The following is a 16,204-nucleotide window of genomic DNA, read 5'->3' as shown; positions in this document are numbered from 1 at the left end:
TAATGAATGTATTTTATCTGTGACCCCGTATATATACATATTACATGAGACAGATGCACTGCAGTTACATATATTTACACATTTTTAAAAATTTAAATCATAGACATGACTCACAAATAGACATGACTGTTGATTTTGCAACCAGCCTTTCCACACTTAGTTTGAAAACAGCCATGGTATTAAGTGTTCTTCCTGGAACGGTAACCAAAATGATCACTAAGATGGAGTAGGACATTGATGCCTTTTTCCTCTTAAATTTATCATTCTGGTTCTTTTTGGAAGTTTTGTTATCAGTTTAAAAAATATTTGCCAATCCACTACCCACAATTACCAGTTAGGCTTCTTTCTTTTTTTTCCTCTCTTTTTTGGCCTCTTTTTTTTTCCATTATCATTATACAATCAAGTGCTTCCCTATGTTATTAAAAATATGTAATACTTGTATATGCATGAGAGGGAAAGGCAAAAGATCTAGTGGGGAAACTAATGTTCTTATTAAAAACTGCATGAAGGTGGACATATGAGATTTCACAGCTTATTTGACATAAACAGATTTAAAGTAATTGGCCAGATGATACGTAAGATACACAGAAAAGGATCTGAAACTCAGGTAAATTGTTAGTTGAAAGTAAAATTAAATTACTTGAAAAATGGTTAACATTTATTGACCTGTTAACCTCCCTGAATTCTCTAAGGTAGGAAATAGTGCTATTTTCTTTTATACAAGCAAAAACTAAATTTAGAGGGGTTCAGGACTGCCTGAGGATACAAAGTTGTTAAAAAAAATAAAACAAAGTAAGATGATTGCAGTTTAGTTATCCCTAATGAAAGGAAGGAAATTTGTTCTTTTCTCAATTATAGAAATAAGTGAAAGTATAATGGGACAAAATGATGGCTTATACAAATTTGGGAATTCTGTTAATACAAATAGTGGTCTCACCTCATTAAGTTTTTTATGTCGCTCCAGAAGAAAACACAGAAATACCTTTGCCTTCCCGTCATCTTGAAAAAGTGTTGAGCACTTACGTATAAGGGCAAATACTCAAAGTACGTTGCAATTAAGTAGTCAGGAAGCAAACACTTGGGTACAAAATGCTATCCTGGAATAGAAAGCTACTTAAAAAAAATTTTTTTTTTTGTATTGAAGTATACAGTTGAAATTTAATTTTGCAATCTGACATAGAGAGGAATTTGTCTTTCCTTTGTGGATTAGCACAGACCCAAACTTGTCCCACCCTAGGTAAAGACGGCGTTCCTCTTCCTTTGTGACTTATATTTGCTAAAAGTTGCTGGTTTGTGGTAGTCAAGCTAACAAAAGACTTCAGGAAGAAAACCATTCAGGCCTTGGAACCAAATATCCTGGTGTTGGCTCTTCCTGTATCCCTGCCCAAGTTTAGGTATCTGTAGCCCTAAGAACTCAAGATTTCTTTCCAGTGAAGAATTCAGTACATTTTCAGGGACATAAGGATGGTTTAGAGAATATGAGAACCAAGACTCAACCATTCTCCAGAAAAACAGATCTATATAAAACACTTGCATCTAATAAGGTCAGGGGTTCCATCTGACTATTTGAAGCCAGTTCTTGGGTTCTACGCACTTTTGCTTTAGAGGATTGGCATTAGAACTGTATTGTGTTCAATACTGTTTTACTCAATTAGTGCTTAAAATTAGCACGTTAACATGTACTTGATGAAATTGGTAGTGTGCTTTTATTTTTATGTGCAAGATTCTGCGTATATAGCAAGTTTAGATTTAAGGGTTCTTGATGTTCAGCTCAGGCAGATCAAACCACAGTAAGTCCACCTGAGAAGCAAGGTTATTTGACTCCTGTTTTATTAGAAATTGATCATTGTAGAGACTTTGTTCTCTACCATTGCTTCACAAACTGGGTTTGGATCTGTAAAGTTCGGAAATCCATTTACTGCATCTGACTAGCATCAAAACAAATGAAAATAGACCAGAGTAGAAAAAAATACAATTTTGTATAACATATTGTAAGGTTAAGTATTTAGTGACGCTTTTGCTCAGTTGTGTGCATTTACATATGTATGCATGCATGTATACACGCATAAACATTTTATTGGATTGCAACGTGAAGATATTTCTTAATGTGTGATGTGATTTTAAAAAGCTCAAAAGCCATAGTTCTGTAGCTCTCTGCTTTTGAGGTTATCTGAATTTCTAATATTTCTGTGTTGTTTCCCTGCACCCCCACCCCCTTGGGGATAGGGCGGGGTGGATGAATGGGATGAGCTAGGGTAGAACAGTAGAGAAGTAAATACCTGTGAATCTTTAGGGTTTAAACAATAAAGTTGAGATAGGATTTTACTGATTCAATATTTTGGAGTAGGTAAGGCCAAATTTGCTTTGTGAAGCTTTTAAAAGCTATTATATAACCAGAGGAAGATCCATATACTACACATTTATAGTTGCATTTATTGGACATGTCTAGTTGAGAGAGTGTTACAGCAAATGACATTAAATATTAAGCTGTCTGACAGAAACTCCTTACTGATTCAAGACTGAAAAGATCTATTTAAAATAACAGCAGCTATCATGGCATTGCTTAGAGCAACTATTGAGTATTTCCTGTTGAGTGTATGCCAAAATGTAAGACAAAAAAAATGGAATGGTATGCTTTGGGACTTTTGTGGGGAGGTCCATCCGTAGGTTTTTGGATTGTTTTTTAAAGTGAAATAGCTTTCAAGGAAGGTCACATAAACAGTAGGTGGTCTTTCAAGAAATGGAATTGTAGATGCTAACTTAATGGTTTCTTTTTTTCCTTTCATTTCTTTCAAAGGTTTGGGCCCCATGGGATCCCTGTGACAGTATTTCCCAAAAGGGAATATAAGGATAAACCCGAAGCCATGCAGCTCCAAAGTAATACATTCCAAGAAGGGACAGAAGTCAAGTGTGAAGTGAATGGTGCTGTTCCCAATGACCCTTCTCCCGTCCCGCCTCCTGAGCTCAGCTTGGCCGAAAGCCTGTGGACTTCCAAACCACCACCTCTCTTCCATGAAGGAGCACCTTATCCTCCCCCTTTGTTTATCAGGGACACATATAACCAATCAATACCTCAGCCGCCTCCTCGGAAAATTAAGCGACCCAAACGAAAAATGTACAGGGAAGAACCTACTTCAATAATGAATGCTATTAAACTACGACCCAGGCAAGTTTTGTGTGACAAGTGTAAAAACAGTGTTGTTGCTGAAAAAAAAGAAATTAGGAAAGGTGGTAGTGCAAGTGACCCTTCTAAATATGAAGATAAAAAACGGAGAAGTGAAAGTGTAACTACTGTGAACAAAAAACTGAAAACTGACCATAAGGTGGATGGGAGAAGCCAAAATGAAAGCCAGAAAAGAAGTGCTGTGGTTAAGGTTTCAAATATTCCTCACAGCAGAGGCAGAGTAGTCAAAGTTTCTGCTCAGGCAAATACATCAAAAGCTCAGTTAAATACTAAAAAAGTGCTCCAGAATAAAAACATGGATCATGCAAAAGCTCGGGAAGTGCTGAAAATTGCCAAAGAAAAGGCACAGAAGAAGCAGAGTGAAACCTCTACATCCAGAAGTGCGCATTCAAAAGTCCATTTCACACGTCGGTATCAGAACCCTAGCTCAGGCTCCCTTCCACCCCGGGTTCGTTTAAAGCCCCAGAGGTACAGGAATGAAGAAAATGACTCTTCTCTGAAGACTGGACTGGAGAAAATGCGAAGCAGCAAGATGGCACCCAAGCCCCAGTCCCGTTGCACCTCTACCCGCTCAGCAGGTGAGGCCCCTTCAGAAAATCAGAGTCCCTCCACAGGCCCTGAAGAGGCCAGCAGTGGGGTTCAGGACACAACTGAAGTGCTTGTGCCTGGTGAGCAGGAGGAACCGCAGACACTGGGCAGAAAGGGCAGCAAAAGCAGTATCTCTGTTTACATGACCCTAAATCAAAAGAAGTCTGACTCTTCCAGTGCTTCAGTGTGTAGCATTGATAGCACAGATGATTTGAAATCCTCCAACTCTGAGTGTAGTTCTTCTGAAGGTTTTGATTTTCCTCCAGGCTGTATGCATGCACCTTCCACCTCCACTTCCTCCTCTTCGAAGGAAGAGAAAAAGCTCAGTAATTCCTTGAAAATGAAAGTCTTTTCCAAAAACGTCTCTAAGTGCGTCACACCAGATGGCAGGACCATATGTGTAGGGGACATTGTCTGGGCCAAGATATATGGCTTCCCCTGGTGGCCAGCCCGTATTCTTACCATAACTGTGAGCCGGAAAGATAGCGGCATTTTAGTCCGACAGGAGGCCCGTATTTCATGGTTTGGGTCTCCAACAACATCTTTTCTGGCTCTTTCGCAACTCTCCCCCTTTTTAGAAAACTTCCAGTCACGCTTTAATAAGAAGAGAAAGGGCCTGTATCGCAAGGCTATCACAGAGGCAGCTAAGGCTGCCAAGCAGCTGACCCCTGAAGTGCGGGCTCTGCTGACACAGTTTGAATCGTGAACATGGACAGTAAGGTAGGCAAGAACCTTTGGGAGGCGCCCCAGGTTTTCTAGTCTAGTGAGGGGTAACTTCTATGAGACAGCTTGGCTAAACCTGAGAGAGAAACTGCACTCAGTTGGCTGCTTTTTTATACTTAATCTTATAGCCATTTTTAGACAGAGAAGCTTAAACTGAACAAGCAATCAAATTTTGTCTTTAGGAAAGGAGATTTTAGCAGTATTTTTCAGTTTTGAAGTCTAAAACCATCACAAGGCATAGGAGCCATAGCCTCAACTGAAAATGAATTTTTGCAGGGACTGTTAATTGTCATTTGTACCTAGTACTGTGTGTATGTGTATATGTATATACACACATGTACATGTATGTGTGTGTACATAGATGCATACATATATAAAATATCGCCTGTCACTATGTGACACAGGTTGCATATCTGGGATGTTAAGGGCTGGTGAGCTGGGGGGAATAGTGATATTTAATGACTTCTTAGTTTTTATTAATCAGTACTTAATACGTGCATAATGGCACAGGAGTTTGATATTTGGATGTCTGACAAACTGAGCTGCTTGCTGTGAAGGTGCAAACTGGGGAAGCAGCCCAGTCCTGAGGATTAAGACTGTCAAGGCTGGCTAGGTCTGAATCATCGCGCCCTCTCTCTTGTCCAGTGGGGACTTAACAAAAACTTTCAAACTTCTGGTTTGGGAGTTTAGATAGATTTGTCTTTGGATATGTAAATAGTTGATTGCTAAATTTGGTCAGATTTCTCCTGACTGACTGGCTGTTCCTAAATTCTTAGGATATGTCCTGGTAAATTACACTTTGTGAATTAATTGTCATATATGTAATTGTTGCATTCTGGATGTACCTAGTTTGATAATTTTTAAAAAAATATTTCCGTTTAAGGTTATCTGTTTGCAGGTCAGAAAATGAGAAACTGTAATTGTGTAATGCTTTGAAATGTAAAAAAAAAAAAACAAAAAAAAACAAGCTGTAAATAAAATCGACTAAATCCAAATTATTTGTGTGTGTTTCTCAAAAAGCTTTGAAAAATTTCAGGATGGTAGAGAATTATTCTTTGTAATAGTATATAGAGAAGATGAAAAAAAAAATCACCTATATTTTCCTGTTTGCCCTATCAGGGAATATATAATCTGAGCATAGATACAATTCAAATGAGGGACTAATCAATATAGTCTTAAAATGAGGTTTTGTAGTTTAGAGGTCTGATAAGCTTCTAGATTTGAGCCCATCCTCCAGCCAATTTCTCATAAGTACATGGATTTTAATTACTTCATATTTAGCTTTAATATTTCACCGCATGCTTCATTTTTTTTTTGGTTTGTTTTACATTTGGGTAATTACAAAGACTCTATTTTCTGCTTGATCTTCTGCCTCAGGTATCATTGCTTTTGGGGCTTGTAACTTGGCTAACTACTTTCTACATGGTCCATCTGTCCCTAAGATTTGATCTCTTATTTTCCATTTTTAGATTTTTTTATTCTTAGTGAAAAATCTGATGGCCTTTTGGAGGCAAGTTTCTCCCAATATTTGTAAGTTGGTTTCATATTGTATGCATCCAACTTAACCTTTAAGTATGATACAATGTCAATTTGACACTTTTGGAAACTTGGAACTTTTAAAGAGAGCAACTTTTTGTGGATTCCTAAGTAACCAGTTTGAAATACTGTAGTTCCTATGGAATTATGAAAAGATTTTAATGGAGACTGAAATCAATAGTCTGTCAGCTTCCTTAAGGTAAGGTACTGATTTCTACAAGTAGAATTTTTTCTGGGGAACTCAGTCAATGCTTTTTGATTATAATAAACACACAATTTAAAAAAGATGTTTCACTTGAACATATTCTTTCCTGCAAACAGAAATAACTAGTATTTTTTGAATTCTTTGATTATAGGCTGAAAGAAGTTCAGTGTGATTGAGGGGTTTTAAGGAAGTATCTTAAAGGTTTTCAGAGTATTTGTTTCAGATTAGTGAATTTGTTCATTATTTTTTGAAAGTTTCAAATCTAAGGTTTAGGAAGTTTTAAACATAGGCAGAGTCACCTAAGTTATGTCATTCCAACGTCTCATGAAATGATACAGGTGAGTTTTATCCTAACATGCTTTTGACAGCGGATATTGCTAATGGAGTCAAGTGCTTGGGCAAATGCTCTTGTGGGATGAACTAAATTTGTTTCAGAAGCCATGGGGAAAGAAGAAAAAATCATGATTGTTGAATATAAAAGTAAAACTGAATTTGATACAATCCATACCTTGGAGGAAAAAGTTGAAGCATAATCACAATTGTGCATGACCTCTAATCATGCCAAGTAAGCCCTCAGTTTTAAACCAGCAGTCTGGTATATTTCATCTGAATTTTCAATAAGGAAACTAGTTTGAAAGAAATTCTGTAATCTTTTTAAGATGTACTCTATGTTCTAAACACTAATCCAATAGCTGCATACTAAACAGTGTTTTATTCAAAGAGAAATTTTTTAAGCAGCTAAGATATATTTGTCCAGGGTCCACTGTAGATGGAGATAGAATTGGATTGGGTAATTGTAGTCATTTTTCTCTTTAAGTTTCTTTTTAATGACAAAAAAGGAGACACTTGGCTCTTTGTGTTGTGCATAGTCGCTCAGTTGTGTCTGACTCTTTGTGACCCCATGGACTGTAGCCTGCCAGGCTCCTCTGTTCATCGGATTTCCCAGACAATACTGGAGTGGGTTGCCATGCCCTTTCAGGGGATCTTTCCAACCCAGGGATTGAACCCAGGTCTCCTGCGTTGCAGGTAGTTTCTTTACTGTCTGATATCTGTGGAGACAACCAAGTGGTATTTCCCCCTGAACAGAGAGAATGCTAGGCTTAGGCCAAGTCTCTAGTGGTCCAAGAAGACTGGTTAGAACAAGATTAGCAAGGGTGAAAAACTAAGCAAAGTAAAAGCTATGAAGGCTAGAGATGTCTATTTCTAAATGTAAAGCATCAGGGTGTGTTTTAGTTTTCTAGAATTTATAGATCAGAAAGAGTCTGGTTTAAATTTGGAAGGAGCTCTTTATAGATGTAGAACCAGAGATCTAAGTTATCAGTGAAACAGAGAAAGTAGAATTCACTCGTCTGAAGCCCATTTGCAGGACTTGACAGTGTCCCTAGTTGGATATTGAATAACGTTTATAGTAGTGAGTAGAAAAGACAGTAGGAATATAGATATGAGGGTGGGCTGCAGGCAGAGGAATATGGAACTTAAAACCAACTAAATGAATGTATACATTAAGTCTGAATATCTAATGTGAAAATACTGAGTTGCACCCATATTTGAGCTGGTGCTTATGCTGAAGAACACATTTACATTCCATTATAGACACATACATCCTTAAATACCTGAGTTGGGAACTGGAATACCTTAAGAAACCAATAATTTGGATCTAAAAAATAATATTTTCCCTTGTAAGGTGTGAATTTCTCTATACTTCCTGCTGCATTGGTTCACATTTGTTACTACTCATAGCAGAGAAGAGACTGGGAAATGTCTAGAAAAGTTGGTAATATGTAAAGTGAGGACAGTGTTCTGATTTGTATCCAGTGGTGGTCTCCAGTAGGGGATTTGCCAGAAAACTCTGAAGACCCTATTTGTAAGTTGGGACAAATTTACTTTTTTCTTTGGGACTGTACAAGTATGGTTGATATTAAAACAATTAAAATGCCTGATAGAGGGAATTCAGAAATAGAACAGGAGGCTGGTGCCGTGCCAGTTGTCAGGAGAAATAAAACAGTTAAGCTGTCTCGATTACTTTTACCTCATTCTGACTTAGTTACTAGGCTCTTTATACTCTATTTGCTTGTGTATGTTTACTGTATACCTTATTTCAACAGAGTGAACAGAAATGTTAACAGATGGAAGCTTTAGCAGTTAAAGTCCTGGGGATATAGATGATCTATGCATTTTTAGTTTTCCAGGATGTCTTGGTGTTTTTACCATGGAGAGTTGATGCTGAGATGAGAAGAGAAACAGCTCAGCTCTTTGTTTACTCAAGTAAGAGACTTAACCTTTATAGACTCAAACAGGGCCTTTTTCCTGTTTACTTTTTTTGTGACTGTAGGTGGAACTCATTTCTTCTCTTATATTAATAGATCATTGTAGTTTGCTGAGATTTTATTTTTTTGGTATTTAAAAACTCATTAAATATACCTAACCCAGTTTACCATTTTAACCAGTTCTGTGGCATTAAGTGCATCTACATTGTTGAGTAGTCGTCACTATTATCCATCTGTAATTTGGTTTTGGATAGAAATCTTCTAAGTTTGAGTGGTATTGTTCTGGCAGCCTGGTTTCCAGCATTCCTTCCTAACCAACCTATAGTCCTGCACTGTGCTAGTGGTGCCCGTTTTTAAGAACTATCAGATCAGTTGCTTATTCGTGTCCGACTCTGCGACCCCATGAATCCCAGCACGCCAGGCCTCCCTGTCCATCACCAGCTTTAAGTTGACTGAGACTCAGGCCCATCGAGTCAGTGATGCCATTCAGCCATCTCATCCTCTGTCGTCCCCTTCTCCTCCTGCTCCCAATCCCTCCCAGCTTCAGAGTCTTTTCCAATGAGTCAACTCTTCGCATGAGGTGGCCAAAGTACTTACTGGAGTTTCAGCTTTAGCATCATTCCTTCCAAAGAAATCCTAGGGCTGATCTCCTGCAGAATGGACTGGTTGGATCTCCTTGCAGTCCAAAGGACTCTCAAGAGTCTCCAACACCACAGTTCAAAAGCATCAATTCTTCGGCGCTCAGCCTTCTTCACGGTCCAACTCACATCCATACATGACCACAGGAAAAACCATACCCTTGACTAGCCGGACCTTTGTTGGCAAAGTAATGTCTCTGCTTTTGTATATGCTATCGAGGTTGGTCATAACTTTCCTTCCAAGGAGTAAGCGTCTTTTAATTTCATGGCTGCAGTCACCATCTGCAGTGATTTTGGAGCCCAGAAAAATAGTCTGACACTGTTTCCACTGTTTCCCCATCTATTTCCCATGAAGTGATGGGACTGGATGCCATGATCTTCATTTTCTGAATGTTGAGCTTTAAGCCAACTTTTTCACTCTCCTCTTTCACTTTCATCAAGAGGCTTTTTAGTTCCTCTTCACTTTCTGCCATAAGGGTGGTGTCATCTGCATATCTGAGGTGATTGATATTTCTCCCGGCAATCTTGATTCCAGCTTGTGTTTCTTCCAGCCCAGCGTTTCTCATGATGTACTCTGCATATAAGTTAAATAAACAGGGTGACAGTATATAGCCTTGACGTACTTCTTTTCCTATTTGGAACCAGTCTGTTGTTCCGTGTCCAGTTCTAATTGTTGCTTCCTGACCTGCATACAAATTTCTCAAGAGGCAGATCAGGTGGTCTGGTATTCCCATCTCTCTCAGAATTTCCCACAGTTTATCGTGATCCACACAGTCAAGGGCTTTGGCATAGTCAATAAAGCAGAAATAGATGCTTTTCTGGAACTCTCTTGCTTTTTCCATGATCCAGCGGATGTTGGCAATTTGATCTCTGGTTCCTCTGCCTTTTCTAAAACCAGCTTGAACATTAGGAATTTCACAGTGCACATATTGCGGAAGCCTGGCTTGGAGAATTTTGAGCATTACTTTACTAGCATGTGAGATGAGTGCAATTGTGCGGTAGTTTGAGCATTCTTTGGCATTGCCTTTCTGTGGGATTGGAATGAAAACTGACCTTTTCCAGTCCTGTGGCCACTGCTAAGTTTTCCAAATTTGCTGGCATATTGAGTGCAGCACTTTCACAGCATCATCTTTCAGGATTTGAAATAGCTCAACTGCAATTCCATCACCTCCACTAGCTTTGTTTGTAGTGATGCTTTCTAAGGCTCACTTGACTTCACATTCCAGGATGTCTGGCTCTAGGTCAGTGATCACACCATCGAGATTATCTGGGTAGTGAAGATCTTTTTTGTACAGTTCTTCTGTGTATTCTTGCCACCTCTTCTTAATATCTTCTGCTTCTGTTAAGTCCATACCATTTCTGTCCTTTATCGAGCCCATCTTTGCATGAAATGCTCTTTTGGTACCTCTGATTTTCTTGAGATCTCTAGTCTTTCCCATTCTGTTGTTTTCCTCTTATTTCTTTGCATTGAACGCTGAAGAAGGCTTTCTTATCTCTTCTTGCTATTCTTTGGAACTCTGCATTCAGATGTTTGTATCTTTCCTTTTCTCCTTGCTTTTCGCTTCTCTTCTTTTCACAGCTATTTGTAAGGCCTCCCCAGACAGCCATTTTGGTTTTTTTGCATTTCTTTTCCATGGGGATGGTCTTGATCCCTGTCTCCTATACAGTGTCACAAACCTCATTCCATAGTTCATCAGGCACTCTATCTATCAGATCTAGGCCCTTAAATCTATTTCTCACGTCCACTGTATAATCATAAGGGATTTGATTTAGGTCATACCTGAATGGTCTAGTGGTTTTCCCTACTTTCTTCAATTTAGGTCTGAATTTGGCAATAAGGAGTTCATGGTCTGAGCCACAGTCAGCTCCTGGTATTGTTTTTGCTGACTGTATAGAGCTTCTCCATCTTTGGCTGCAAAGAATATAATCAGTCTGATTTCGGTGTTGACCATCTGGTGATGTCCATGTGTAGAGTCTTCTCTTGTGTTGTTGGAAGATGGTGTTTGTTATGACCAGTGCATTTCCTTGGCAAAACTCTCTTAGTCTTTGCCCTGCTTATGACTGTATTTACCAGAGTAGGTTTTGGGTTAAAACCATCACTTCCTAATGACAAAAACAATTTTGTGAATATGAAAATCATTTAAATGATTTTAGTAATGGAATTAATTAGTTTCCAAAACTTGTTTACATGCCATCCCACTCTTTACCATATTTTCATAATATGGGTACTGCTTTTTCCACTTTTTATGTCAGTACTACTAATGAAAAAACAGATATTCCTTGACATATGTAGATAATTCTGTTTGGAATTCTGAGATCATCTTGTTTATCACACTCTGGTAGGAAATACTGAATTTTTATACCCTGTCTTAAAATCCATCTTGGATAGAGCCAGGTTTTAATGCATCTAATTAATCTTTGAAAAAACTAATTGCCAAACTTGAGTTTTTTCTTATATGATCCTATGTCATGCTAGCATAAATTAAAGACTGGTTGTGGGGATGTGTAAAGGAAATGAAACCAGATTCAGAAGTTACCAGGATTTATTGAAACAGTGAATTTGAGTCAAATTCTCACTGTTCACAGAATAAATTAGATGGCTGTAGTATATGTAGTCTAACTTGTGGGCCTTTTGTTTTAGACATTTTGGTTTGTGAAACCATAAAACTTTGATGTTGAAAACTGGCCAGTTCTAAAATTACTTGTCTTTAAGCTTAGTTTGAACATAAATATTAAGTTTTTGATATTTGTAAGATCTCATTAAAAAATGGAATTTTCCTTTTAAGAATGTGACAGTTAACTTCCTTTTATTGACTTAGAAATCTTAGAGCGCTTTTATTACCAGAACCGTCATTTAAACCTCCTTGTGATTTTTTTTCTATCCGGTGTAGCTATCTAGAAGTAAAACTAGGTACCCCTAGTTACATAGCCAAGTGTTACAGCTGTATTATAATTTTTTCATGTAAACTAAAAAACTTGTAATTATAATGCACATCAAGGTTTAGCAAGGTCTTTTTGTTGTTTAAATATTTAAAATAATTTTGTAATCCTCAGTATCCCTCACTTAGTTGTCTGCAGCACAAAGATTCACTTAAAAGCTACCAAAAAAGCTTGATAAATGTGCTGCCAAAGTGAGCACAAAAGCTATTGAAAAAGCTTGGAAGGAGCACGGAGCACATCCCCATCCCCTCCCAGGACCCTGTTCCCCCAGGTAGGTTACCTATTGTACTTTATAATAGGGTTCCTCCCCTCCCTCCCCTGCTTGCCTGGGGAGACGACTTTTTTTTTTTTTTTAAGAAATGTGAGAGGATCATCCTGTTGAGTGTAAATGATAGAAATGGATACTTATGAGAATATAACTTGCCAGATGCAGGTGAGCTGGAATGTTTGTTAACATTTTTGCACTAATAGTACTTGGTATCAGTCTTTTAATTGAGCAAAGGATCGGTCTTTTTCACTTTTCAGGCACATGGTGGAAAGTACAGGCTCTTGAGCTAGATAGACTTCCTATGCAAAACCTGACTTGGATCTGCCACTTCCAAGCTGTGTGATCCTGGGCAGGTTACTTCAGTGTCATGATCTGTGAAATGGGGAGAAAAATATTACCTCTTCAAAAGGTAATTGTGAGAATTTAAATTTTCAGAGCAATAAAGTGCCTGGCCCTAACACTTAACATAAATACTTGCTGTTATAACTACCACTTTCTGTATGTGGCATAGAAATTTCATTCTGGTAGCTTCGGATAGTATCTTTCTGCAACATACATGCAGTATAAACTTTTTTTTAACAACTTAAATTTTTTTGTCTGAAAGTGAAAGTGAAGTCGCTCAGTCATGTCCGACTGTAGCCCACCAGGCTCCTCCATCCATGGAATTTTCCAGGCAAGAGTATTGGAGTGGGTTGCCATTTTTTAAATCTGAAAATCCCACTAATCATAGTATGATCAGATACCTAAAAGTGGCATGATCTGAGTAGTCTCAACAGTCACCTGTGGAGAGCAACTGGGTTGGAGGTCATGGAGGTTATAGTGAGAAGTCCATGAACACTGCAGCTCTTGAATGAGGAAGAGTAATTGTGCTTCAGACACTTGTGTACTAATGACCAGTCACCATCTCAGAAGGCCTTCAAAGGCATGAGCAGTGTCTGAGCTGGTGGGGCTCAGTGGGGCAGAAGTCCTCTTAGGAAGACTTTCCAAAGGCATTAGAGCTACAGAGGTATACTTCTCAGCTTTTAAGTAGCATAAATTAGCAGTTTTTGGTTTTCTTGTTTCCTGGAACCTCAGTGTTTATTATTTTAATATTTTGCCAATTGGTGAAAAAGTGGACATTAACTTGAACATTCCTTCTTAGTGCCACTGGTGTGATTTGAGTAGGAGATCGTTTCCCATTTCTAGCAGGGAAATACCTCACATTCCAAGGCCTTGATCTGTGTGTGTTGTGGTTGTATTTTCCAGAGAGTAGTCATTTCTATCTGCGGCTCATTTTTGAGGTGCTGTTGTTTACCAACCTGTGATTTCCCCTCACCATTTAGTTTTTAGCAGGGAGTCCAGCTGGGAGTGGCACATCTTGGTGGGAGTCCTGGAATGCTGGGAAGAACTATGCAGTTTGTCTAAAACCCTAAAAAAGAACTGGTTAGAAAAACAGCATTGAGGCTGAAAAACCAGAATGTCTACTGTAAAATGTTTTTCCTGGTGGTTCATGTTGCATCATGCTACTCTGTATTAAGAGAGGCAGCAGGATGTATGTAATTTTAGTTCTTTAGTTTTTAATTCTGGGCTTTGCTCTAAGAGTGTGACCTCCTCTACTTCATTCCTTCATGTGCTCTAAAAAAGGGAAATTCTTACCTGTTCTGGTTTGCCCCTTTATGTCTTTGCTTGCATCCCAGGGAGTAGTTGCCATTGTTGCATGTAAGCTTTTCTCTTAAAAAGGACAAAAATAAGTACTTTCCAGTGAAATCCCTGCCTTTCATGAGGTTCTCCTATTTACTACCTCACTGTCAGGGTTTCCTGGTTCTTCCTAATGGATCCTGTGTGGTCAATTCTAAAGAAAAACCTTGAGACCCTAAAAGCTTTGAGGGGAAACTCAGCATTAGCACAAAAGACTCACAGGCCAGGCTCTGTGGACTGGGGTCTTGCATGTTAATATTTTCACAGCATTTCTGGGCACTGGTGGGGTTAATGCATAGGGTAAGATTATTCTTTGATGCAGCTTTTTGACCCCCTCTTGCCTAGATGTGAAAAGGAGATTCTTTAGAATCATTGTTGAAACCTAAGTTTTACCCATGGAGGGAGAGAGGTTCCAAAGATAATTTTTTGTGCATTCATGTTTCTACTTGTGTGATTGCTGTTGGGTTATAGCTAATAGTATATGTGTTTCCCCATAAACAAAAGGGTAAATAACCTCATTATTGAACATCATTTAAGGAATCTGTTGACTTAAAATTCAGTAAGTAGTCATGTTTATAGATCAGGTGTGTAACGTTTCTTCTTTTTCAGTATCAGAAGAGCCTATTTTAAGGTTTTGATTAGCTACTATTTCTGATTTAGAACTTAATATTATAGGGACTGGACATTATCTAAATCAGTGATCCCAGAGTTGCCTACACTGATATGATACATGAGTTGTTACTTATATATATACTTCTATATATATACTATATATATATACAGTATATACTATATACTGTACTTAGAGAAAAAAGGAAACAAGCAAATAGGTTAATAAAAAATAAGGCTGAACAGTAACCCTTTAGTGTTTGGTGTTTGGTCTCTCTTCTGAAACCCTCAGAGAAAGCTTTCCTTGTCAAACCTATTTCAAACAGGTCTGACCTCACAGTAAGTTCAGCTGTTGAATGGTACGCAGAGGTGCCACTGGCATTACAGAGAAAGGGATTCAGGCAGTTTTGGTGATTCTTCAAAGCAGAGTCTGTGAGCTCGTTAATGCAGGTAGGGATGACAGCTTTGGCCCTTGTTGAATACTGAGACAATCAGGACTCTCTCACCACTAGGCTAGTGTTAGGCTAGTACAAGATTTTTGTCAGAATTAAACCATGAGTTAGCATTGGCGGGCAACATTTTCATGAGCCTTAAGGCATTTTGCGGCTCAACTGACTTGGGCTGGAGAGTGCCCTCTCCTGGCCAAGACTGGTGTGTACACACCTCAAGTCTACCAGCGCTTCCCATTGTGTGAAGCCAGCAAGCTATCTAGAATAAATTCATTATGAAAATTCAACTGAATTTTAGTCTATTTTTTTTTTTTTTTTTGGTAAATGGATGAAAAAGAACTCAAATGCTCTATTTTTGTTAACTTGGTTTTTTCTACCATAGGTCTCAACAAATGGCAGCTATTACATCAGACAGTGACGAGCGCTGCTGCTCCCTTACAGTGTCTGACAGACCACTGTGGATTCAGACTGGGAGCATTGAAGTTAACAGTGAAACGGGCAGGTCTGTCTGTGCTAAGCCCTGCCACAAAGTGAAGAGGGCATCATGTCATCACTTATCATTCCCTAAGTAGATTAGGCTAGACATAAAAGAATGCACTGGTTCTTTTTCCTTTGTTTTCATTGACCTTGGTAGCTGGGTGTACCTCATATTGGTGGTAGTTTTTGTGAGTGAAAATAGCTTTCAGTCACTATTACTTGTTGTGTTTAAAAAAAAAAAAAAAAAAGAGCCGCCTCCGGAGCACTTCATGATGGAGAGGAGTTATCTCCTAGGGTGGGAAAAGCTGGGTGTCCAGTTGCAGAATTATGTCAAGTAGTGACTGAGGCTCCACAGAAAGTCAACTAGTGGACTTGTCTTTTCTCAGTCTTTTGTCTCTTTTATATTCATTAACTATTTAGTCATTACTTAATATATATATTAAGAATATATATCTGTATGTAAACATACACTTAGTGAATTAAATCAACCTCATTTGTCATTTACATGAGGCAAATCAAAATTCAAGACGGTGGCAAAAGATAATGCTGAAGTACAGCTGTAATCTTTCTTCACATTTAGTAAAACCTCCTTGGATAATGCACAAAAAGCTTCTTTGGGCTTTTGTAAGGCAGGAAGGGCTTA

General features: G+C 38.4%; 1 protein-coding gene across 4 annotated transcripts in view; it reads left to right on the top strand.

The window, feature by feature from the left end:
• The window catches only part of PWWP2A (PWWP domain containing 2A), a 34,295-nt gene that overhangs the window by 14,179 nt on the left and 3,912 nt on the right, over positions 1-16,204 (top strand). The window contains exons 2-3 of one of the 4 annotated variants that reach the window (XM_010855311.1): positions 2,798-3,762; positions 15,467-15,586. In XM_010855311.1, coding sequence (XP_010853613.1) covers positions 2,798-3,762; positions 15,467-15,586 — 1,085 coding nt within the window. Of the gene's footprint in view, positions 1-2,797; positions 5,488-15,466; positions 15,587-16,204 lie in introns of those variants that run through there. The other 3 variants (XM_010855312.1, XM_010855310.1, XM_010855309.1) reach the window with 3 other exon arrangements.

The sequence above is a fragment of the Bison bison genome, unplaced genomic scaffold, assembly GCF_000754665.1.
Source record: "Bison bison bison isolate TAMUID 2011002044 unplaced genomic scaffold, Bison_UMD1.0 scf7180017864363, whole genome shotgun sequence".
In the NCBI taxonomy this organism is placed as follows: Eukaryota; Metazoa; Chordata; class Mammalia; order Artiodactyla; family Bovidae; genus Bison; species Bison bison.
Note: the sequence above shows the minus strand (reverse complement) of the source record. Positions and strands in the feature narration are given on the sequence as shown.